Raw genomic sequence first — 25279 nt, forward strand, 5'->3', positions numbered from 1 at the left:
GACAAACTTTGCGTCACAAAATTGGTAATTACTGAAGCGGCCACTTGCGGCCATGCATGTAACATCCTTGAATGGCAAGACAAGCATGTCGTCTACAGCACTGCCCATGTTTACTCTGAAACAATGTGCGACAAATGGGGAAAAATAAATTACAAATCACAGTCAATCTGCTTAATTAGTTGCTTTTTCTTGTAAAGTACTTGCATTTCGCAAATGAAATTGCTTTAGCGATGATTTCGCAAGATACACTGCAACTGCACATGCATTTTTCTTGATTTAAGAGAGTTATTAGCTTCTGCACATGTAGTTTTTAGATTTCTCAACGCGCCGTCTTGTTTTTATCCAGGCTGGCTGTCGGTGGACAACACTGGATCAAAGCAGGAAAGCATGTTCAAAATGTGTTTGTGACACTTTTGACAGAAACAGGTGCACGAATTAATTAACGAGCCATGAATGTCCATGTGTTGTAGGTCCATGCTTTGACACAAGACAGCACTTCTGTTTAAATATGCATCATTCCTAAAATGCAACATACCTAGCCAGCAGCAAAACGCTGTCTCTCCAATATTTTCAGCAGCAATTGTTCAATGTGCAAAGAATATAGGACACACGAAAAAATGTAGTAAAAATGTACTTCTTTAACTGTAAAATGCTATTTAACAGGTAGAAACATGCAATTGCCAAATACTAAATTCGATAGATTTGGTAATAAAGAGTTAAACCCGGCAAACAATATCAGATTGTCAAATATCACCTTTTTTTTTTTTAAGACATTAATATTCAGTCCGGAGGTATCAATAACAAAGAGATTTGATGAAGAAGAAAAAAAAAAACATTATCATTTCATACACGATTACCACCAACTTGTATACAAGATTCAAAATTTCCTCTGAAATACAGTTGAAAATTCTTAAAATCAAGAACCTATTCTTTAGTCTCCTTATCCAAACTCTATGGAAAAGCGGCGAGGAGTATGGAACATCAAAGCCAGTGAAATGCTAAGGGTTAGCATTAGGGTTTGTCTTGCTATAGAACCCATATGCTATTCGCACAAATTGCGAAGAGACTCCACTTTTTTAACACTTTTTTGGTATGGTAGTGGAGAGCTTTAGCTGTTATTTTAGACGCGATCGCTATAACAGAGTGACGTTTTGATGACGAAACTGTTGTTTACAGTATGTACCTATCTTTTCTCAGTCCCCCTGGCATTCACAACGTCCCAAAATTCAGGAACTACTTGACTAACAAAAGGCATTGGAATGCACCTTCACAGCATAGTGGACATAACTTGCATGTTTACCTGCAATGTCTTTTGAAACGGAAGCATGACAGTTAGGTTTAGCTATAGGGAAAGCTACATTCCAATTTCTTTCATTAATCATTTAGTACCAAATTGACTCACCATCTGACAAATAATGCCACTGGTAGAATCTTGGTTTTGAAGTTGTTTTTTTGTGGGAGCATAAGAAAAATAATAGAAAACTATTATGAAACATATGACAATATTTAGACATTCATTTGGAAATTGCACATGCCGTCGAGGTTATCATGAGTCAACGCAAAGTCCACATGCACTTGCATTTTTTATGCCCTATAGTTCATTTAAAGGAAAATCGAGTCTTTGTTCAACATGACTTTTGATAAGAAAAATAATGACATCAATCAAACACGATAGCGATATATATTCATTTTTCAAATCATGGAAAATTTGGAAATCAGGGCTTTTTTTCATGATTTCCAGGCAAAGTCATAATGAACAGCCATAGACAAATGAGATGAGATGATGAATCCGTTAAACTTCATATTCCTCTCCTGCATAAATCTTCGCCTTTTATTTCTTTGTCGATATGAATAGACAGGCAATGTACTAAGATATCATGCGTGCTTATGATTCACAAAAGTTGCAAAGCTTGCCGGAGGCTTGCCCTACCATGGACCTAATTATACACGGACTGTTTAACTGCTTCTTTCTTTGATGTATATGATCGTCGCCGACACCTGATTATGTGCATCTTAATGAGTACATTTTGTTTCTCGAGGCATTTTGGGGCGCTTATGTAAAAAAAAAAAAAAAAAAAAAAAAGATTGCAGGATTCAAGAGACACGACCACTGGGTCGGCCGCCATCCTGAATTCCAATGTCATGGCCGCCATGAAGAAACAATTAGGGCTTAAAGATTCTTGTCTTGGTTTCTAAATGACTTGTGGCATTGATATTTCGTACACAAGGGCTTTTGGACATACTAAATTCAAATTCATGTGACGGATGGATTTAAAATGTCTGACAAACATATTGAATGACCGCCATTTTGAATTTCAGTATTCCGCCTCGACCAAAAAGTTGAAAATCCCTATCTTATGTTCTAATGACGAATGTCGCTGAAATAGGTTGCACATAAATATTATAACACGCTTGGTTAGGAAGCGGAATATTGTGATCTGTCTGACGAACGGTTTGCCCGCCATTTTGAATTCCAATATGGCTGCTAAAGACCGAATAATTTATTACGACTAATTACATAAGATATAATAGGATCTAGGGGGGGGGGGACTGCTGATTCAATTTGCATTGGTAAAGAAGAGGATTTCGTCATGAGGGCAGGGAGTAGGTCTACACATCTTGCTCCTTCGGTTATGTCTTCAGAAGTTGGTCCCAAAGGCAACAGGCGCCGATAATAAGCCAGTTCGTAGTTCCACTTTGCGCATGAGCAGAAAAAGGTCATTTGTACCAAGAGGCACGTTGGTTTTTAAATTCACTGAGATAAGCATCTGTCATATAATGATTATTCATGTCATCCTTGTAAATGTTGCTTGCCAGTACATCCACCTGACAGCAAACCTGGTATTTGGCAATATGAATAAAAAAGTTTTTTAATGCATTCAAAGCAAACCAATGAAATGGATGCTTCCCCGATGGCTGATTGACGGACCATTCTGGTCACCTGGTCTATGCAAGTTCATTTATTATTTGAACACGAATTCCATGAATTTATTGTTACGTCTGGTAAGCTTCCCGGTACGAATGTCTCTTTGAAAACGATTAAAGTGCCTAAGCAATTGAGAAAAAAGCGTTTACAATAGAACACCTGTGAACATACCATAGAGCTGCATGAACATACAGAAGACAGCGCTCTTCTTTGTATAGCGGTTTAGTTTCGATTCAGAAGTATAGGGATATAAAAACGAGACCAAATTGGTTAAAAATTCATTTATTATGACTAAGCTACTCATTTGGAAATGCTATCATAGCTTGATAAGCATATCTATGCCCGACAAACAAACTGACACCAAAAAGGTTGTGGCACCTCAGATGGTACCAACAACCCATTTTTCGGGTCTTGGCCCATGGACTAAATGAAGACATGGTATATTTTGTCATTAGGGCAGCGAGTGATCAGGTTGCCCCTTCCTACCGTCCGTAGATAGGAGCCTGCCTCACATAGCATCAGGCGGCGGGAGTTTGCATGTATTTGAATACGATTCATGTATTGAAAGCAAGCACATTAATGTTAACCTCCCCCAGTTTGGATCCTTGTGCGACTTTTTTTTTAAAATTTATTTTCTTTTTTAGAAACTGCGTGATTTCGATAGCACCAACGAAGACACGGTATTTTGTTAATAGGCGTTTTCACATCAGCCCGATGTTTCGAAATAGCGCGCTATTTTCTGACTTGGCAAATTAAAAAAATATCGCGAGCTTGGATTTTTATCGGGCTGATGTGAAAACGCCTACTGTGGCAGGGAATGGTCACGTTGCCCCTTTTGTAATGTTAGTAGTAGCTTGCCTCACATAGCACCAGGTGGTGGGAGTTTGCATGCATTTGAATACGATTCAGATTTTGAAAGGAATCAACTGACTAAGAATGTTAATCGTACCCAGTTTGGGTCCTGTGATAGGCTACGCCTACTTTGAGAAATTGCTGATTTTGTTGGCACCAATGAAAACACGGCATTTCCTCAATTAGGCATCGAGTGGGCACGTTGCTCCTATTGTAATGTTCGTAGTATAGTTTGCCTCAAACAGCATCTCTTAGGCTGCGTTCACATAGAAGTATACTATTCGGGTATTCGTGCGCGTTTTCGAGGGCACGCGAATAGCTTGAATCGAACGATAGGATGTCCTAACACCGGTTCACATAGGAGGGCACTATTCGAAAATGCCGAATAGCGTAGAATACTATAGCATAGTGGGAATCGCGTTTGTTCGATTTTCGAGCAGCGTATACCATCTTTTGTTTATGAAATGATGAATATTTTGGTCTGGATTTGCCCTTTAGCAAAAATAAGCATGTAGACTGACATTCTGACGCAGTTTAGAAATTGTTATTGCTGAGATGATAGTGTAGGAGGAAGAAGTAGGGAGTTGAAGGTGCGGGTGATGGTGTACTGGGTCGACGTTGACGGCGCATAGCGAATAGCGAATAACGAATAGCGAATAGCGAATACCGTATACTTCTCACCATGTGAACGCAGCCTTAACGAGAATTCGAAAGCATTCGAATATATTTCAGCTTTTGAAAGGAATCATTTGACTAAGAATGTTAACCGCACCCAGTTTGGTTCGTGTGATATGCCAGGCCTACCCTAAGAAACAGCTGATTTTGTTCGTAGCACCAGTGAAGACACGGTATTTTTTCAATCGGGCAGTTAGTGGATATTTTGCCCCTTTTGTATTGTTTCTAGTATAGTCTGCCCCAGTCCGCATCAGTTGGCGCGAATTCGTATGCATTTGAATAAAATTAGACTTATGATTGGAATCCCTTGACTAGGAATGTTAACCGCGCCCATTTTGGGTCGCGTGACAGGATATATTGAGAAACTGCTGATGTTGTGAGAACCAATGAAAACGAGGGATTTTCTCATATGGGCGTTCAAGAGAGTTTGTACTCCTGTCATTGGCTTGGGGGTCGATTCAGTGAAAACAGGGAGGTGGGAACACCTCCCCGGTGAAAAGTATTAAAGGGAACAGCGTGGACAGAGACCAGCCTGTACCACCGCTGGAGGAGTCTATGCTACATGGAGGAGTCGTGCATGCTGAGGAACGAGTCATCTTTCCCTGCAGCAAGGCATCCGACATCATGCCGGTGAGGAGCGGGGAGGACCACACGGCCGTTTCGTGGACATCATCTCTCCCAGGAGTTGGGCAGCTGTCTACAATGGCTCCTTTGTACCGGCATTCAAAGCAAATATAAGTAAAACACATTTAGCCCTCTATTTATCTATCTATTTATTTGCTTCACGAAATATCTGTAGACTATATAGATCTATGGTCTTAGTGAGGTAAAAACACTACACACGATGTGTGCATCAGATGCTTTTTTATGTTTACAAGTTAATGTTATGTAACATTGTTTGTGTGGAAACTATATTAACTGGTTACTTTATATTTGTATGCCTGTCGTATCAAAGGTAAATGTTTTTTGACAAGCCCACCATGCCGAGTGTCCCAACAGCCTTTACGGGGGACGTGCAGTGCAGCCAGTGAGACCAATCCAAGCTCGGACACCTGCTCGACTGACCACGGAGCCATCCCCGGCAGCAGACACCAGTCCACCTGTATACCGCCACGAATGGGCCATTAGTAGTTTAGTCTGTGTTTTAAATCTACGCTTGCAAAATGATATTGTTTCACCTGTGTTACAGTATAGGGCGTGTCCAATATGCCGCTTTATCTCTTTTATCTCTTGTATACGGGTTCCGTAACCATTTATAGAATCTAGCAGTTAGCTCAAGTGGACATCATTTTAGCAGAATACGGTTTCAAGCGGTGATAGTGTATTGGCTGTAAGCTCTCATTGCCTTTGGTTTTTTAATTCCATATTTGGGACAGAAATTATAGAAAACTGCTATGCTACTACACGCCGTGTGCCACCAAATCATCTATATCCTGGACTTCCGTTTGGTTTTCTTTTTATTTGAAAAAGTAAAACTAAAAAAATAAAAAAAGTGAAAAGTAATACCGATTCTGATCAGTGTAGTGAGATGTAGATTGCGGAAACGTTTATGATCGATATCATGTTTGTATGTCTCTAGTTAAATAAGACTTCTACAGGTTACTTGATCCAGAATGCCGAGCATCCACATTGCCTTAGTGGGGCATACAACCAACGAGACTAATCCACGCTCAAACAACCCATTACTAGAGCTGACCATAGAGCCATCTTTGACGGCCGGGGCCTCCCCTCTCGTACTTCACATTGGTCAGCACTGTGAGAACGACTTTCACGATCCCGGGTAATGCATCTAAAGTTTTTATTAAGTGACTTGGCTGTCTTTTTGGGGACTGGCCGTTTCTTTGCTTCATCCAATATAACTTTATTCCTTTATGATAAAATCTGAATGATCTTAAAAGCAAATGACTGCGAACAAGTTTCGCTTTTAATTGTATATACTGTCTTAAAACCATGTAAACATGAAGTAAGGTTAGATAATTATTAAGATAGATCCACAATAAATTTTGGTATTTCCTGACAGACGATAGCTAATATCTTAAACCATAAGACTAAATGGAGGCTCCAATAGATGAATTTAGACCCTTCTTTTGGTTCTAATTCTCCTCCCAAGAAACCAACAAAATAGCTGGCGACGTGCTTTGTGATGCATGTCGTATGTAGCAGTATTCCCCGTTGCCTCGAGACATTTAGCTGAATGATATGACTTCCCCTCTAATAACGACAGCTTCATCTTAAGACTTGAAAATCTCTCAAAGACCTGGTCAAGCATCACATTTTAGTGGAAATATAGATTGCTTCATGGACTTGTACAGTTGATTGCAATACAGAAAAAAATAATGTTACGAAATTAAAATAAAAGTTTATTTTCAGAACCTGTTTTGTCTTCATTTTCAGAGTGCCCAGATTGAAATGTGACACCCATCTCATTTTGTATGCAGAGCATATAAGATAAAATATGTCCCCAAAAAAAAGAAAAAAAAAAGCAGAATGTACAGACACCAGTGGGTGTGCTGTTACGGTGCCAACCAAGTCAGCACTGTGACAGCACGCCCCCTGGGGTCTCTACACTCTGCACTTTTGACATATTTATCTTATATACTCTGGCATCCAAAATGAAATGGAAAATAAAATTCATTTGTTCAGTCTTGTAGTTTCGGATGTGTTGTGAAAGTGCAAAGTGTGAAATGTGACATCCACTTCATTAATAAGTGAAGTGGATGCATATTCATGTGCATATACAAGTATATGCAAATGCATATGCATATACATCGCATATACAAAATGATTTAAAAATAAAGTGTGTGTTGGTGTGATTGTGCCGCGTGTCCCGTATTACGTAGTAAACGAGTCTATACAAAACGATATAGAAAAATATTAATTTCTTAAAAGACAACGCTAGGCCAGACAAGACACAGTATCATGTGCCACATCAAGGGGATGGAGTTTAAACAAGATGCAATCTTGTTTAAAACCCATCCACTGGGTGTGGTACACTCTTTGAGACTGGGTCTTGTCTGGTGGAGTGTTGTCGTTTAAGAAATTAATATTTTTCACACCCAGGGGGTGGGGTTCAGAGCAAGAGTAAGCACACCCAGGGGGTGGGGTTCAGAGCAAGAGTAAGCACACCCAGGGGGTGGGGTTCAGAGCAAGAGTAAGCACACCCAGGGGGTGGGGTTCAGAGCAAGAGTAAGCACACCCAGGGGGTGGGGTTCAGAGCAAGAGTAAGCACACCCAGGGGGTGGGGTTCAGAGCAAGAGTAAGCACACCCAGGGGGTGGGGTTCAGAGCAAGAGTAAGCACACCCAGGGGGTGGGGTTCAGAGCAAGAGTAAGCACACCCAGGGGGTGGGGTTCAGAGCAAGAGTAAGCACACCCAGGGGGTGGGGTTCAGAGCAAGAGTAAGCACACCCAGGGGGTGGGGTTCAGAGCAAGAGTAAGCACACCCAGGGGGTGGGGTTCAGAGCAAGAGTAAGCACACCCAGGGGGTGGGGTTCAGAGCAAGAGTAAGCACACCCAGGGGGTGGGGTTCAGAGCAAGAGTAAGCACACCCAGGGGGTGGGGTTCAGAGCAAGAGTAAGCACACCCAGGGGGTGGGGTTCAGAGCAAGAGTAAGCACACCCAGGGGGTGGGGTTCAGAGCAAGAGTAAGCACACCCAGGGGGTGGGGTTCAGAGCAAGAGTAAGCACACCCAGGGGGTGGGGTTCAGAGCAAGAGTAAGCACACCCAGGGGGTGGGGTTCAGAGCAAGAGTAAGCACACCCAGGGGGTGGGGTTCAGAGCAAGAGTAAGCACACCCAGGGGGTGGGGTTCAGAGCAAGAGTAAGCACACCCAGGGGGTGGGGTTCAGAGCAAGAGTAAGCACACCCAGGGGGTGGGGTTCAGAGCAAGAGTAAGCACACCCAGGGGGTGGGGTTCAGAGCAAGAGTAAGCACACCCAGGGGGTGGGGTTCAGAGCAAGAGTAAGCACACCCAGGGGGTGGGGTTCAGAGCAAGAGTAAGCACACCCAGGGGGTGGGGTTCAGAGCAAGAGTAAGCACACCCAGGGGGTGGGGTTCAGAGCAAGAGTAAGCACACCCAGGGGGTGGGGTTCAGAGCAAGAGTAAGCACACCCAGGGGGTGGGGTTCAGAGCAAGAGTAAGCACACCCAGGGGGTGGGGTTCAGAGCAAGAGTAAGCACACCCAGGGGGTGGGGTTCAGAGCAAGAGTAAGCACACCCAGGGGGTGGGGTTCAGAGCAAGAGTAAGCACACCCAGGGGGTGGGGTTCAGAGCAAGAGTAAGCACACCCAGGGGGTGGGGTTCAGAGCAAGAGTAAGCACACCCAGGGGGTGGGGTTCAGAGCAAGAGTAAGCACACCCAGGGGGTGGGGTTCAGAGCAAGAGTAAGCACACCCAGGGGGTGGGGTTCAGAGCAAGAGTAAGCACACCCAGGGGGTGGGGTTCAGAGCAAGAGTAAGCACACCCAGGGGGTGGGGTTCAGAGCAAGAGTAAGCACACCCAGGGGGTGGGGTTCAGAGCAAGAGTAAGCACACCCAGGGGGTGGGGTTCAGAGCAAGAGTAAGCACACCCAGGGGGTGGGGTTCAGAGCAAGAGTAAGCACACCCAGGGGGTGGGGTTCAGAGCAAGAGTAAGCACACCCAGGGGGGTGGGGTTCAGAGCAAGAGTAAGCACACCCAGGGGGGTGGGGTTCAGAGCAAGAGTAAGCACACCCAGGGGGTGGGGTTCAGAGCAAGAGTAAGCACACCCAGGGGGTGGGGTTCAGAGCAAGAGTAAGCACACCCAGGGGGTGGGGTTCAGAGCAAGAGTAAGCACACCCAGGGGGTGGGGTTCAGAGCAAGAGTAAGCACACCCAGGGGGGTGGGGTTCAGAGCAAGAGTAAGCACACCCAGGGGGTGGGGTTCAGAGCAAGAGTAAGCACACCCAGGGGGTGGGGTTCAGAGCAAGAGTAAGCACACCCAGGGGGTGGGGTTCAGAGCAAGAGTAAGCACACCCAGGGGGTGGGGTTCAGAGCAAGAGTAAGCACACCCAGGGGGTGGGGTTCAGAGCAAGAGTAAGCACACCCAGGGGGTGGGGTTCAGAGCAAGAGTAAGCACACCCAGGGGGTGGGGTTCAGAGCAAGAGTAAGCACACCCAGGGGGTGGGGTTCAGAGCAAGAGTAAGCACACCCAGGGGGTGGGGTTCAGAGCAAGAGTAAGCACACCCAGGGGGGTGGGGTTCAGAGCAAGAGTAAGCACACCCAGGGGGTGGGGTTCAGAGCAAGAGTAAGCACACCCAGGGGGTGGGGTTCAGAGCAAGAGTAAGCACACCCAGGGGGTGGGGTTCAGAGCAAGAGTAAGCACACCCAGGGGGTGGGGTTCAGAGCAAGAGTAAGCACACCCAGGGGGTGGGGTTCAGAGCAAGAGTAAGCACACCCAGGGGGTGGGGTTCAGAGCAAGAGTAAGCACACCCAGGGGGTGGGGTTCAGAGCAAGAGTAAGCACACCCAGGGGGTGGGGTTCAGAGCAAGAGTAAGCACACCCAGGGGGTGGGGTTCAGAGCAAGAGTAAGCACACCCAGGGGGTGGGGTTCAGAGCAAGAGTAAGCACACCCAGGGGGTGGGGTTCAGAGCAAGAGTAAGCACACCCAGGGGGTGGGGTTCAGAGCAAGAGTAAGCACACCCAGGGGGTGGGGTTCAGAGCAAGAGTAAGCACACCCAGGGGGTGGGGTTCAGAGCAAGAGTAAGCACACCCAGGGGGTGGGGTTCAGAGCAAGAGTAAGCACACCCAGGGGGTGGGGTTCAGAGCAAGAGTAAGCACACCCAGGGGGTGGGGTTCAGAGCAAGAGTAAGCACACCCAGGGGGTGGGGTTCAGAGCAAGAGTAAGCACACCCAGGGGGTGGGGTTCAGAGCAAGAGTAAGCACACCCAGGGGGTGGGGTTCAGAGCAAGAGTAAGCACACCCAGGGGGTGGGGTTCAGAGCAAGAGTAAGCACACCCAGGGGGTGGGGTTCAGAGCAAGAGTAAGCACACCCAGGGGGTGGGGTTCAGAGCAAGAGTAAGCACACCCAGGGGGTGGGGTTCAGAGCAAGAGTAAGCACACCCAGGGGGTGGGGTTCAGAGCAAGAGTAAGCACACCCAGGGGGTGGGGTTCAGAGCAAGAGTAAGCACACCCAGGGGGGTGGGGTTCAGAGCAAGAGTAAGCACACCCAGGGGGGTGGGGTTCAGAGCAAGAGTAAGCACACCCAGGGGGGTGGGGTTCAGAGCAAGAGTAAGCACACCCAGGGGGTGGGGTTCAGAGCAAGAGTAAGCACACCCAGGGGGTGGGGTTCAGAGCAAGAGTAAGCACACCCAGGGGGTGGGGTTCAGAGCAAGAGTAAGCACACCCAGGGGGGTGGGGTTCAGAGCAAGAGTAAGCACACCCAGGGGGTGGGGTTCAGAGCAAGAGTAAGCACACCCAGGGGGTGGGGTTCAGAGCAAGAGTAAGCACACCCAGGGGGGTGGGGTTCAGAGCAAGAGTAAGCACACCCAGGGGGTGGGGTTCAGAGCAAGAGTAAGCACACCCAGGGGGGTGGGGTTCAGAGCAAGAGTAAGCACACCCAGGGGGTGGGGTTCAGAGCAAGAGTAAGCACACCCAGGGGGTGGGGTTCAGAGCAAGAGTAAGCACACCCAGGGGGTGGGGTTCAGAGCAAGAGTAAGCACACCCAGGGGGTGGGGTTCAGAGCAAGAGTAAGCACACCCAGGGGGGTGGGGTTCAGAGCAAGAGTAAGCACACCCAGGGGGGTGGGGTTCAGAGCAAGAGTAAGCACACCCAGGGGGGTGGGGTTCAGAGCAAGAGTAAGCACACCCAGGGGGGTGGGGTTCAGAGCAAGAGTAAGCACACCCAGGGGGGTGGGGTTCAGAGCAAGAGTAAGCACACCCAGGGGGTGGGGTTCAGAGCAAGAGTAAGCACACCCAGGGGGGTGGGGTTCAGAGCAAGAGTAAGCACACCCAGGGGGGTGGGGTTCAGAGCAAGAGTAAGCACACCCAGGGGGTGGGGTTCAGAGCAAGAGTAAGCACACCCAGGGGGTGGGGTTCAGAGCAAGAGTAAGCACACCCAGGGGGTGGGGTTCAGAGCAAGAGTAAGCACACCCAGGGGGGTGGGGTTCAGAGCAAGAGTAAGCACACCCAGGGGGGTGGGGTTCAGAGCAAGAGTAAGCACACCCAGGGGGGTGGGGTTCAGAGCAAGAGTAAGCACACCCAGGGGGGTGGGGTTCAGAGCAAGAGTAAGCACACCCAGGGGGGTTGGGGTTCAGACATGTCATCTTGTTCCCCCAAAAATTTCCGAAATGAAAGAAATATGGTATTATTTCATTCATCAGATCTACATGTATTACTTCAATTGTAATAAATTTAAACATTTCCTCATCCTCTTTTAATTTACTTTTCCCACCCCCGCTCGGTTCCTATCCATTGACTTAGACTCTGCACACTTTGAGGATTGACAATTTTCCGAATATTCCATGAATGTGCACATCAGATCGTTCTATGTTCTAAAATTCCCAAAATGCAATACACCCCCTCCCACACCCTCTCCCTGTCAACTTCCATGTATAGATACTATTTAGTAAGCTTACACAGTGATGTCGCACACACGGAGCAAGAGGTGAGATGCCACGATTTAGTTATTTAATATTATTATCTTTTGATATTATTTTCTTTTCTTTCTTTTTTATAGGAAAAATCCGAAATTTCACCAAAAGTGTGCACCAGATCGCTGAATCTCAGGTCTGAAAATGCAAAATCTTCCTCGTCAGGGGGGGGGGGGGGGAGGGGAGACACCCTTCTCCCACACCCGTCCCCTGCTCACAGATATTCCAACTCCGAGTCCCTCCCCCACCCGCTAACATTAAAATTAAATCAATCTGCATTTTCATGATTGAAATTCAGCAATCTGGTGCACACTGTGGATAAGATATTTTGGACAGAACGCAAGAAAATGGTCCTCATTTCGGGAATTATTGGGGACAAAATGAAATGCTATTCGCTCTTGCTTAAGCATGGCAAACTTTTTCTGGGACAAAGAATTGTGATATGGGATTTGAAGTTAAGACTGATGGAAGAAAATGAATGCAGTGAAAAAAAATGGACAAAAACAGATAACATTTAGGGAGGGTACCTCCCTCGTATGCCTTCTCTCTCGGTCTCTGTCCTAGCCCGCCTCACACATACCATTTTGAAATCAACGCCGCTGTGAACTCTAAACACGTGCTCATACACGTTGAAGGCATTTTAATTGCCACAGTAGACTTTTGCTCCTGCCTGCTGTTGAAGATTTATGTGGTAAGATTTTCTTTTCAGTTTGATTAATATCTAATTGAAAAGCTCGTTTTGGGTTCGCACCTACAAATCATACACAACACATACCATGCAACCCCCCCCCCCTCCGCACACACAGATACGCATAACTTCCATTCATACCCACCCCACCCAAGCGTAACACTGGAGCATGCATAATCACCCCAACCACACACTGACACAATTCATAGTGCATGACCGACGACAATTTGTGCTGCTACGTTTCATTTTGCCTGCACAAATTGTCGCCATCGAGGACAAAAATTGGGGATTGCCCAAGCAGCACAGTTTGTCGCCAGGCGACAAATTATGCAGGAGCAACAATTTGTGCCGTAACAACCCTACTCTTTTTTCCCAGGAAGGGAAATTTCTCGCATTTGAACATGCGTAGAATCAAATTTTGCACACGAACCGCTCCACTACCGGCCGCGTCGTGCTTGCGAAAACTCACTATTCATGATGTTAAAAGACGGAGCTAAAAGCGTCGGTAATACACAAGATGTGATTGCTTACAATGTAGGTAGCGCTTTCTTTTTTTTATTTTTATTGTCGGGTTTTGGATCAGGATGTCAAAGATTCTTGCACAGTGTAAAACGTAAAGCGTGTGGTAATAATGATCTCTGGTCAGTATAGCTACTAGCAGTCCGTGCATTCAAAAAGATAACTTTTCTGTACGTATTACTCGTAACATCGGTCATGTTGTCGGTGACGCGATTCTGTGTAATACTTTGATGATATCACGCCGGTACAGCAGTTTTTTATACGCTCGCTGAACAGTAAATGTTTTGCTTTTAACACAAATTCTTAAATTATTCAGCAGAAGTGCGGCATTTAGTATACCGATTACCAGCTATGTTCTTCTTATGCCTGTTATATGAATTTGTCAATTCACTGAAGTCTGAAAATTGTCTGCCTTGAAGAAAATTGAGGAACATGATTCATTTGAAAGCTCGAGAGGTTCTTACTGCAGATATTAATTCCAGTGTTAACTGAATTAAGCAGCTACATTTTCTGAAAGGATTAACACGTACAGTTCTCATGTCAGTGATAATGATAAGATGAAGTGAAATTAGGACGTTTAAACTTGGTTTTGTGCTTTAATTATCTATTGTTTTCCTGCTTGTAGGTTGCAACATGCGAACATAATCATCCCAAATACTTATGCTGCAGCTGCAGCTGCTGCATTAATCTACTAGTATCATGATTGATCAGGAATAAAATAAACAGAATATCAAAATAGTGTATGGGACGAGATAAAAAAAGAGTAAATGAAGACAACTGACGTTTTGATTTTGGTTTGGTTTGATTATATTTCTGCCTTTTTCCAAACCACACATAACAAAAGAATGCACATATTTAGAAATTAACATTACACGACGCATAAGCCAGCATACTGTCTTAAAAATTAATTCAAAGTACATATATACACACACACTATGAACATGACAGTTTTCGATGTATGGGACGTGTAGCATAATAACATTCACAAAAAAAAAAAAAATGTTCAGAAGCAAATCGTTGAACCAACAGTTGTAAATTATGTAAATAATGATTGATAATCATGTCGTTCCAATAAACAAATTTCACGAAAAAAGAATAACAGAAGGGGATTTAAATGAATTGATTTCAAAATTACACATTTTTAGCTATTATGATAACAGAAAAGCAGGAGAACGCGATTATAAACAGCAGCTTGACGTGGATCGAGGCCTCGGGGTAAAATTCGAGATTTGAAATTGATTTACATAATATCTGTAAGACGGACGTGTCTACAAAATAGATTCAATAATCAAATCCAAAATATCGTAGTAATTAATGAAGTCAAAAATAAAGGGAAAATTCAAAATAGTTATCGTTTATTTGTTGTCAATAGGCATTCTTTACTATAATACTGTGCTGAGGTGAGTGCTGTGCTATGCTGTGCTGTGCTGTGCTGTGTATGCCAGGAAATACAGTTTTGTTAATTTGACGTTTGGTGTATATATACCTGATTGGGTTTGCTTCCGGTGAATTTTTGTGTCACATTTGTATATGTCTGTTACATGCTTTTGTATACAATATCAGCAAGTTTAATATGCAGCAAATTACTAAGCTCCTAAAACGTGCAATGTTTGGGTTGCTGTTGTTGTTTTTTGTTTAATGTCGGAACTCCGTAATATGAGTATAATTAACACCCATTGGACTTCAGCTGGCGATATAGTGGTCAGATTTTGGCGTCGAAAGCATGGTTCCAGTTTGTGTTCTGACGAAACTTGAATAACGAGACCATCTAGATAACGGATTACACACTTTTTAAGAAGGTTCTCAAGAGTGAAGATTAGTTTGATGATTTTTCGAATGCATGAGGAGAAATCACGCAAATATGTTATGTCCTCTGAATGAAATACGTAATCTTTCTAATCCTGGTGAATTCTGTTACGGACTTGATTTTTTCTTTTATCCAGTATACGTTAGTTTCACTTGTATTCTCTTTCTACAACAGACTACAAAAAAAAAAAAAAAAACCGAAAAAAAAAACTGCTTACACGTTGTCATGTGAGCATATGACGAATTCGTTCTTCTTTGATTGTCAAATAAACATAGTTTGTGCCAAATTAAACACAAAGTACGACCATTGTAATTTCACATTAGACATCCAAAAATGTCGCAAAATAACTTCATAGCTTCACGATTGGATATGATAAAATAATGCTTGAATCAGAGACGGATAAAACAAAACGATCTTTTTACGAAGCATTCCTGTATCTAATTGGGGCAGCAAAAGAAGCTATGTGTCAATAATGACATTACTCTCTAGGGTCTGTTTGTAGCAGAAATGTTTTGTACTCGATTTGTCGTGCCTTTAAAGAGCGTATGATCAACGTAAAGAAAGGAGAAAAATTGAGCAGCGGTGTCAGAATCCAACAAAACCAAATCACCAAAAGGCATGTGAAAATCACAAAAAAAAAACATGAATAAACAAATCAGAAAAAAAATAGCAGATTTCGGAACGTGTGGTTTAGGGTTCAACTTGAAGACAACCACAAACTGATTCGTAACTGATCACGTTAAACTTCCATCTTATACCAGTATACTCTGCATGATTGAATTACGCTGGTCTCCCAATGTATTGCAGAACACGTTTGGTCAAACGCAATAATTACGAAACGTGTAACGATGTGCTCAATGGGCAATACCTCAGTGCATGTGTGTGTGTGTGTGTGTGCGTGCGTGTGTGTGTGTGTGTGTGTGTGTGTGTGTGTGTGTGTTTGTTTGGTATGATTTGCAAAAAACAAATCAAAAACACATATTGCAATGTATGTTAAAAAAGATGTGATTTAGCAGCACGAGAGAGAACAATACAGCTGCTTATTTTTGTTCATATTTCATTGCGAACACGAGCCTGGTTAAAAAATATAATACACACACACACACATACACAATTGTGTATGTGTGTGTGTGAGTTTTACAGGAAAATGCAATGTGTTGAGGGAGAAACTTTGGGAAAGGAGCATTTTCGCTTCTATTTATCATGATCATTTTGTTTTCTGAAATCACCAGCAAAATACATTGTGCCAAAATATCAACAAGATTTGGTTACAAGGATAAAAATTTATCACCAAGGGCTTCTAGAAATCACCAATTTCACATTTTTTTTTGTTCCCGAGATCATCATCTGGCAGCCCTGTTCAGCAAATACAATGGGAGAGAGAGAGAGAGAGAGAGAGAGAGAGAGTAGTGATGGCGCAAAGATATTTCGGGATTACGTCCAGCATTGTCAAGTAAGTCGACAAGGCGCGCTCAATCAATACGTTTGCATTAATTACATTGAAGTCCATGACTCTCTTCTATTACAGACAATTCATCGCTCCGAGTTTTGTTACTCGCACTTGGGCAAAGAACGACTTCAGTGAAATACGTCACCATCAGCCAATCAGTTTCGATCGCTGCTAGGGAGTACACACACACACACACACACACACACACACACGCACACACACACACACACACACACACACACACACACACACACACGCACACACACAAATGCCTGCAAAAAAAAAATCGAATATTTCACACTTTTCTAGTAATCGAGACATTTTGAAACTGAAGCTAGCGGCAGACAAAACTCTATAGTTTTTGAATCAGCTAAAATAAACAAAAAATATCTGGGTTTTTTTTCTCGCTACACATGTGCCTCGACGGAAGAGTGATTTTCTCGGTTGTGGTGACAGCGACGTGTGGCTGCTTTCGACGCGACGGATCATACCTATAATTATGTGAAGGATATTGTTGCTGTTGTTGTTTTCCTGCTGTTTCTGAAAGTGGTGAGCTGAAAGCAGATTTGAGTGAGGTTCTACTGCACAATTCAGGGACGGATGAAAAGCCCTTCCTGTAAGAAAACACCACAAATTGAAAGGAAATGGGACTGTATGAAAATTGAAACTGATATCTCTCCCTTTGTTTTTTTTTTCCTCCTGTTCCTGAAAATTGCAATGTTACTGTGTGCTAAAAAAAGATCTACCTGAAGTGAAGTTCCAATGCATAATTCAATGACAGCTTTCTTAATATTTGTCTGCAAAAAAAGCTCTTATTCTGTTTCAAAACAACACATAGTGAAAGGAAACGGAGTTTTTTACTATGAAAATAAAGAACCTGATAATTCTGCTTATCCCTAAGATAAGTATCATCTCCCTTTGATAACAATATCATACTTTTGAAGACATTTCTGTATATCCAAGAAGTGCAAAAATCTCACCAGTCTACTTCATGGTCAGACGCATACAAAATTGTAGAATCGATGTCTTTGAGATTTAGTTTTCTGAATGCAGGTGACATGATTATAAAATCGATAATGTATCCAACTTCAATATTTATACCCAAGCTGAGAAATCAATGTGATAAAATTCTAGATTTGGTAATACAGAATCGAAGGATGAATCCCATGATACTTTCTGTCATTTGTTTAACACAAACTGTTCTACTCCCTATCACTGCATAGATTACATTTTGTATCCAGGCTAGGTTTTATGCTCTTTCTTTTGTAAATCACCAGCCAAAAATATGATTAACCTAGCTTTTTTATATTTCCCTTATCAACTTGTGATTTAATTGTTCTGATGGGTAATTTTGTTATATGTTGTGCTGAAATACCTCTTTAAAAGTTAAAGTTTGTCGACAGGTTTCTGTGACAATACCAAGTCTTCATTGCATGTTATAAATAGTAATTCTCTATAAGATCTTCGTTGCATAACTCACATTATGATCCCTTTAAATCCAATTCTGGTCTGTGTCCATATGGCGCCTGTTGACATGAATAGGTCGTGATATCACAAATTCATAAATTGTTTGTTCAAATATCTACGAAGTGTCTCAGTTACAAAATTATTTTCTTCTTTCCTCTCCTGATGTCATCAACAGCACGTCAGATGACACAAGAGTCACAACACCTAACAGAATGCAAATTTAGACATAACCACGTGAACAAGTTCATAAGAGGAAGGCAGGTTTAAAATGAAAATCCACACCAATTCAGGCAATGTTCTCGACTGATTCTTAAACATTATTTCTTTTAAAATAAACACAGCAATGGCTATATAATTGTAGGCCTACAATCGTACGGTGTTCTGCTGACTTCATAATTATGTAATGTATTGGTATGATATAATTTTCAAGTGCATTCTTTCAAAATGATAGTGGAGGCGTTGTGCATAATGCTTTCGAATCGGTTATTCTGAATGAGCTGAATATAAATGAATGCTGCAAAGCCAATGTTTATAGCCCCCAAGATAAAACGAGTATTATTTGTTCATCTGAAAATAATATAGCGAGTTCGCGAATCCCACTATAGCGAATAAAATTGTTTTATGAAAGAAACGTGAGCGATAAGATGTGTTGTTCGATGCGTGTTTATTTTTGTTAAAAAATAGCTGCTTATGACTGCTTCCCAACTACCAAAATTTAATCATCGGTTCCTTGTGTCAATATCAACATTTCCTGCCCGTTCCATTCAAATCCGTTCGCAACTTATTGAGTTATTTTGCAAACAGACAAACAAATAAATAAACAAACAAACAAACAAACAAACCAAACCAAACGATCGAGTCCCTCTTTGGCGGAGATAATAAAATGACGAGCCCATGGGGGTAAACTAATGGCGACAAAAGGGGCCTGTAGAGAAAGTAATCACATAAATTGACTACACACAACAAGCACAATCTAAGGAGGGCTATATGTAGGGACACGGAACAATAAAACAAAGGGAGGAGTTAGAAGCAAAGGCAGGGAGCCAAAAATTAAAGGAAGCCGGGGATTTTTAATCCCCGGCAAGAGGGTATAGACAGACAAAAGGCAGGAGGGTAAACAGACAAAAGGCAGAGGTGGGCCATTGATGATCCCAAGGATTATAAGGGCAAAATGAGAGGGATAATGATAGGGAGGTAACATCAGACAACTATGATGAATAACATAAAAGACACAGAATAGGAACAGTGACGCAGCATCAGCATGAGCGAAGGGGAGGGGGGGGGGGGGCTGAACAAGTAACGAGCCCTAAACCTGGTGTACATAGATGTTACCAAAATATGAAAGTGAGAGCCATTAAAAGCAAAATACAAAACAAACAAAAAATGATATAATAGTATATAGAAGTGGAACGACATAAAAGCAAAATTCAAAGGAGAAATATAAACAGTTATTATGCATATATTATTGCATACATGATAAACACACACAATACAGGTGTGCGTGTTTGTGTGTGTATGTGTGTGTGTAAAAACGGCTATACAAACGGCAACTTTGACAAGAGGAAGGAAGAACTGACAGTGACCTCGAGTAAGAGGTGTAGGCCTATAGGAAAATGTGTATAAGGAATGACAGAAATCATAATTAGTATTCATTTCCCTCATCGATATCAGGAGGTATTGAGAACATGGGGTTGGATTGTATGAAGTCGTCTCATCCAGCTTGCGATATCTGCTTGTTCGGATTGTGTCTGGATATGAGTTAGTGCTCAAAGATCCAATGCTCTGTAGAATCATGTCAGTGATAGTATGATTTTACAGGAGAAGGGACAGGACTGATATAATTTCTGAAATCTTTGAAGGCTTCCGTGGTGGTAGAACGTTGGGTGGTAGAAGGCTTCACGGTGCACCACGTATTCTTTCTGGAGTAAGTGAGTGGCCCTGAAAAGGGCCTACCCAATCCCGACGTTTCGGCGAGCATGTTCTCGCCGTTCTCAAGGGAATGAGCAAGTTGTTGTTGTTGTTGTTGTCATAATTTTTGGCGTTGCATTCAATACTCGAATATTTCACGCCAAACATTATTCATTATTTTATTTTTAGACACCACTTTAATTTTTTTTTTTGAGCAAGTGAGTGGAAAATCCGGCTTAAATACCCTCATGAAGGATCAAAGGGACCTTGTGTTCCTAGAGGGAAAGTCTTTGATTGGCTGAATGGGTCACAGTAGGTGGGCAGGTCAAGGTTGAGTGCACACAGTCACTTCCTGTGTGGAGAGGTTGTCACGGTTGGCTGCACACATTGTGGTGGTTGTCTAACTGTAAGTATCAATTAGGGCCACTATTGTGTGGAGGCTAATGGGTGTTAATTAGCCTGCTTGTCAAGTAGAGTTAGCCAGATATTGCTCAGGTGGAGGCCATTATCCTGCGGGACAGTATTATGTACCTCGATTTCCAGTGCTTCTCTGACTCGTCGTTGGTACCAGTTGGGGACTTGTGTGATGAGTCTGCTCTCATCCCATAGGATCCTGTGTTCACAGGTGTGGGCATGGTGAATAATAGCAGACTTGTCCCGTTCGTCTCGTCGTCCATGGGCCTGATGTTCCTTTAACCGGGTGGCGAAGGATCGGCCTGTCTCTCCGATGTAGACCTTACCGCATTCACAAGGAATGCGGTAGACTCCAGGAAGGTTCTTGGAGTGTCGTTTGTCCTTGTGTGTGGTGAGAAGAGATTGAAATTGAATTAAGGATACAAGAAGACTAAAGCGAGCGAAGATCAAGGAAGCCAGACTTGTCAACAATCTCACCTTCCTCAAGAGGTGCAGAGATACAGGGGAAATCCCCCGGGGTTTGGTGCTTCATGAACCTGTTCACTCCAGACGGGCAGCGGCTATACTCAGTGGCGTATCTAGGGGGGGGGGGGGCAAGGGGGGCACGTGCCCCGGGCGCCACTCCTTGGGGGCGCAAAAAACGAAAAAAAAAGCGAAGAAAAGAAAAAAAAAAGAAAAAAACGAAGAAGAATAAGAAGAAAAGAAAAAAGAAGAAGAAGAAGAAGAAGAAGAAGAAGAAAACTCGCCCGGAAGGGGGGGGGGGGGGCAGAAAACCAAATCAAACAAGATAAAAACAAAACATGATGATGACGCGGACAAAATGACAATGTTTATTGTGTTCACACAAGAATTCCATGTTCCGTGAGCTGAAATACAAAAATTTTCGGCGCGCTCGCTGCGCTCGCTCGCCAAATATATATAAAAAAGAAGGTAAAAACAAAACTTGATGATGACGCGGACAAAATGTCAATGTCTATTGTGTTCACACATGTCATTTAATATTTAGCAGGCAAAATGTTTCACTGAGCAGCGGCTGCAATTTCTTTCGTTCTGAAGCGATCGCCAATTGGATCAAAAGGCGCCAACGGTTTCGAACATACGGGGGGGGGGCGGCGCAAAAAAACCCCAAATAAAACAAGATAAGAACAAAACGCAATGATGACGCGGAAATATACAAATTTCGGCTCACTCGCTCGTACTATTAGAGTATTTTTTCAAGTCCTCAGTTTGGTGGTATAAATCGTTATCTATAAGGCTGTCACTATATCTTGATTAGAATTGTAAGATTTCATGAGCAAAAAATGACAAGAGTTCCAGGTTTAGTAAGCTGAAATAGAAAAATTTTCGGCTCGCTCGCTGCGCTCACTCGCCAAAATTTATCAAAAAAAGGAAGAAGAAGATAAGAACAAAACGTGACGATGACGCGGACAAAATGACAAGGTCTATTGTGTTCACACATGTCATTTAATATTTAGCAGGCAAAATGTTTCACTGAGCAGCGGCTGCAATTTCTTTCGTTCTGAAGGCGATCGCCGATTGGATCAAAAAAGGACGCCAACGGTTTCGAACATTCGGGGGGGGGGGGGGGCGCAAAAAAAATCAAAAAAGATAAGAACAAAACGTAATGATGACGCGGAAATATACAAATTTCGGCTTCAGTTTGTTAGTATAAATCGTTACCTATAAGGTCGTCACTATATCTTGATTAGAATTGTAAGATTTAATAAGCAAAAAATGACAAGAATTCCATGTTTTGTAAGCTGAAATACAAAAATTTTCGGCTCGCTCGCTGCGCTCGCTCGCCAAAATTTATATATATATTTATATATATATATATATAAAAAGAGAGATAAGAACAAAACGTGATGATGACGCAGAAATATACAAATTTCGGCTCACTCGCGCGCACTGATTTAGAGTATTTTTTTTAAGTCCTCAGTTTGTTGGTATAAATCGTTATCTATAAGGCCGTCACTATATCTTGATTAGAATTGTAAGATTTAATAAGCAAAAAATGACAAGAATTCCATGTTTTGTAAGCTGAAATACAAAAATTTTCGGCTCGCTCGCTGCGCTCGCTCGCCAAAATTTATATATATATATATATATATATATATAAAAGAGAGATAAGAACACAACGTGATGATGACGTAGAAATATACAAATTTCGGCTCACTCGCGCGCACTAATTTAGAGTATGTTTTAAAAGTCCTCAGTTTGTTGGTATAAATCGTTGTCTATAAGGCCGTCACTATATCTTGATTAGAATTGTAAGATTTGATAAGCAAAAAATGACAAGAATTCCATGTTTTGTAAGCTGAAATACCAAAATTTTCGGCTCGCTCGCTGCGCTCGCTCGCCAAAATTTATCAAAATTCGCTACATTTAAATCACCCTCAAAAGACCCCTTTTAAGTGCTTGAAAAAAGCATATCATGTAGACTTTGTTTAAAGTCCCTACCGGGATGGGGTTGGGGTTGAACACTTTTTCAGAAATTAGGGGCGCAATTTTCACGCTTGCCCCGGGCGCCGTTTCCCCTAGATACGCCACTGGCTATACTTCAACAAGCTTCAGAGAACCTCACACGCGAACGGATCGGATTCACCCATTGCCAGCTCAGACGACTCAAACAGGACATCCAGGCGACTCAGGACAACCTTCAGTCCACACTCTCTGAGGAAGACTGGTGCAAGGTTGATCGTTTCAATGAATCCTCCAGTGAATTTGTCTTCCAGACCACCAGGACTCGACAAATGAGGAAGTTCAAGAAACTGATCCCTCGCAACCCCACCACCAACAAACCGACCCGAACCTTGCGGCCCAGCAACACCGTTGTAAATCTAAGTCGGCGCCAGTTGACTAAAGATGAACAACAGGTTCTTTCCCTTGGACTGAACTTTGCCGTGGCCCCCAAGCAAGTTAACCGGAAGGATTTCATCCAGCGCATTGAGCCTGGTCTCAAACATCTCAGCCGATCGCAGGCGGATTCGGTTCGCATCCAAATCACCCAGGCACTGACTTCGGTCAATCCAACTCGGCCTAATCTCACTACAGCCGAGAAGTCAGGCATCTCCAGTCTCAAAGAGGACAATTCCATCCACATCCTCAAAGCAGACAAGGGGAATGCAACTGTGGTGATGGATAAAGAGGACTACGAGACCAAGGTTCATACTCTGCTTGACACTGACACCTACAAGAAACTACCCAGAGACCCTACACCAGCTCTAGAACGAAGGGTAAACGACAAGATTCACAAACCGGACATTCCACTTAGACCCATCGTCTCGACCAGGGGCTCTCCCACATACGCACTAGCTCAGCACTTGGCTTCTATCTTGCAGCCTCTTGTTGGCCAAACTGTACACCATGTGAAGAACTCCAAACAATTCATTGACCAAGTCCGTCAGATGACAGTCTCTAACATTGATCTTCTCATCAGCTTTGATGTTGAGTCACTATTCACGAGTGTGCCAGTCAAGGATGCGTGCGCTACCATCCTCAAGAGACTCGACTCTGATCGAACTCTACCAGACAGGACCAAACTGTCTCCAACAGAGATCCATGACTTGCTCGGTATGTGTTTCAATTCCACCTCTTTCAGATGGAGAGACACTTTCTACCAGCAGACAGAGTTGCGTGTGAAGGGCCTCCTACTGGTGTTCTACGTGTACCTCTGCGGCCAACCCCCCGCGACTCACCCGGAACGAGTTTTGAGCATGCTCAAGGCCTTGTCACACCGTGTCTCGGTGATTTGCGGGGAACAAAACATTGCTACCCGGACCTCCCAGCAGTAACTGTTGGTCCGCACCTGACAGTACATATTTATAGTGCGTATCTCGCCAGCAGTTGCCCGGAGGTGCGCAAGCAAGTCCTATTTACCCTCAGCCACTCTTTTGAGCATAACCAAAACTTTTCCGGGTGAGCCGCGGGGATTGCCCGTAGAGGTCCAAGCAGAATACCAGCAGGAGGCCCGTAAGCTGCCGCAAGTCACAGGCAGTTGACCCGCTTGAAGTACGTAAGTTGCCCGTGGATCTATGCTTTTGCGTTCCGAGCCTTAATGAAATTCTGTAGGACATCTGTCATATCAATTTATTCCTTCAGAGGAATTCCTTCACCGAGTTGTCAGCCCTCACTCACCACCCGTGCGCCCACACGCAGGTCAAACAGAATGGACGTAAGTAGAACGTAAGTAACACGGGTCCGCAGGTAAGACGCATGCCTAACTTGCCCAAATCCTTGTCCGCCCGCAAAAATTGCCCTGCGTGCTCGAAAATCCCCACACGCATCGAGCCCTCGTATCTTGCCCAAAAAGATGTGACGGGGCCAAAACTTCGCTGCGGGTAAAGAGGACTTGCGTGCGCAACTCCGGGTAACTACGGGTGAGATACGTGCTAAGCTAGGTTTTGTATGTGCGGGTCATCTGCGGGGACATCCGGGTAACATTTATCGTTCTTCGCAAGTCGCACACAAGGCTTGCCCGGGAAGGTGTGACACGGCCTGAATGAATTTGAAAGTATCTGCGCAGTCACTACTGGCGAATAAGAAGACTACTACAATGTATGATGTCGCAGGCATGATAGGAGAATTTCACAAAATTGTATATTTTTTTGGGGAAAATGCACATTTCCTCTACTTGTCACTGACGTATGTTAAGGGCATTATTCTCACTGCCTTATGAAATAGGTAAGTCAAGCGTATGCGAGAAAAGTGAAAATATGTTCAATTTTCTTTAATGCATTAATTTTTCTCTATATCGTTTTACACAATCTTGTAGCAGTCTTCGCCTCAAACAGCAGTGATTGAGCAGGAACTTCAAAAATTCATGACTTTTAAACGGATTGTCTGATTGTCCTTAAACTCTCAATGATGTGTACTAATAGGCATAATTATTGCTGCATTCTCACTCAATTCACATAGGTAGTCCATGGGCCAAGACCCGAAAAATGGGTTGTTGGTACCACCTGAGGTGGCAAAA

At 43.5% G+C, this 25279-nt stretch overlaps 1 protein-coding gene across 1 annotated transcript; it reads left to right on the plus strand.

The window, feature by feature from the left end:
* The first annotated feature begins 6066 nt into the window (after positions 1-6066).
* On the plus strand, positions 6067-25107 carry LOC139734480 (uncharacterized). Its single transcript, XM_071645263.1, has 3 exons — positions 6067-6208; positions 22846-23877; positions 25079-25107. Exons 1-3 carry the CDS (start codon positions 6067-6069, stop codon positions 25105-25107), a joined length of 1203 nt encoding a protein of 400 aa, XP_071501364.1.
* Positions 25108-25279: the final 172 nt, after the last annotated feature.

This window comes from Diadema antillarum, unplaced genomic scaffold, assembly GCF_040938485.1.
Source record: "Diadema antillarum isolate AM-2024a unplaced genomic scaffold, OU_Dant_1.0 seq00000527_RagTag, whole genome shotgun sequence".
Classification (NCBI taxonomy): Eukaryota; Metazoa; Echinodermata; class Echinoidea; order Diadematoida; family Diadematidae; genus Diadema; species Diadema antillarum.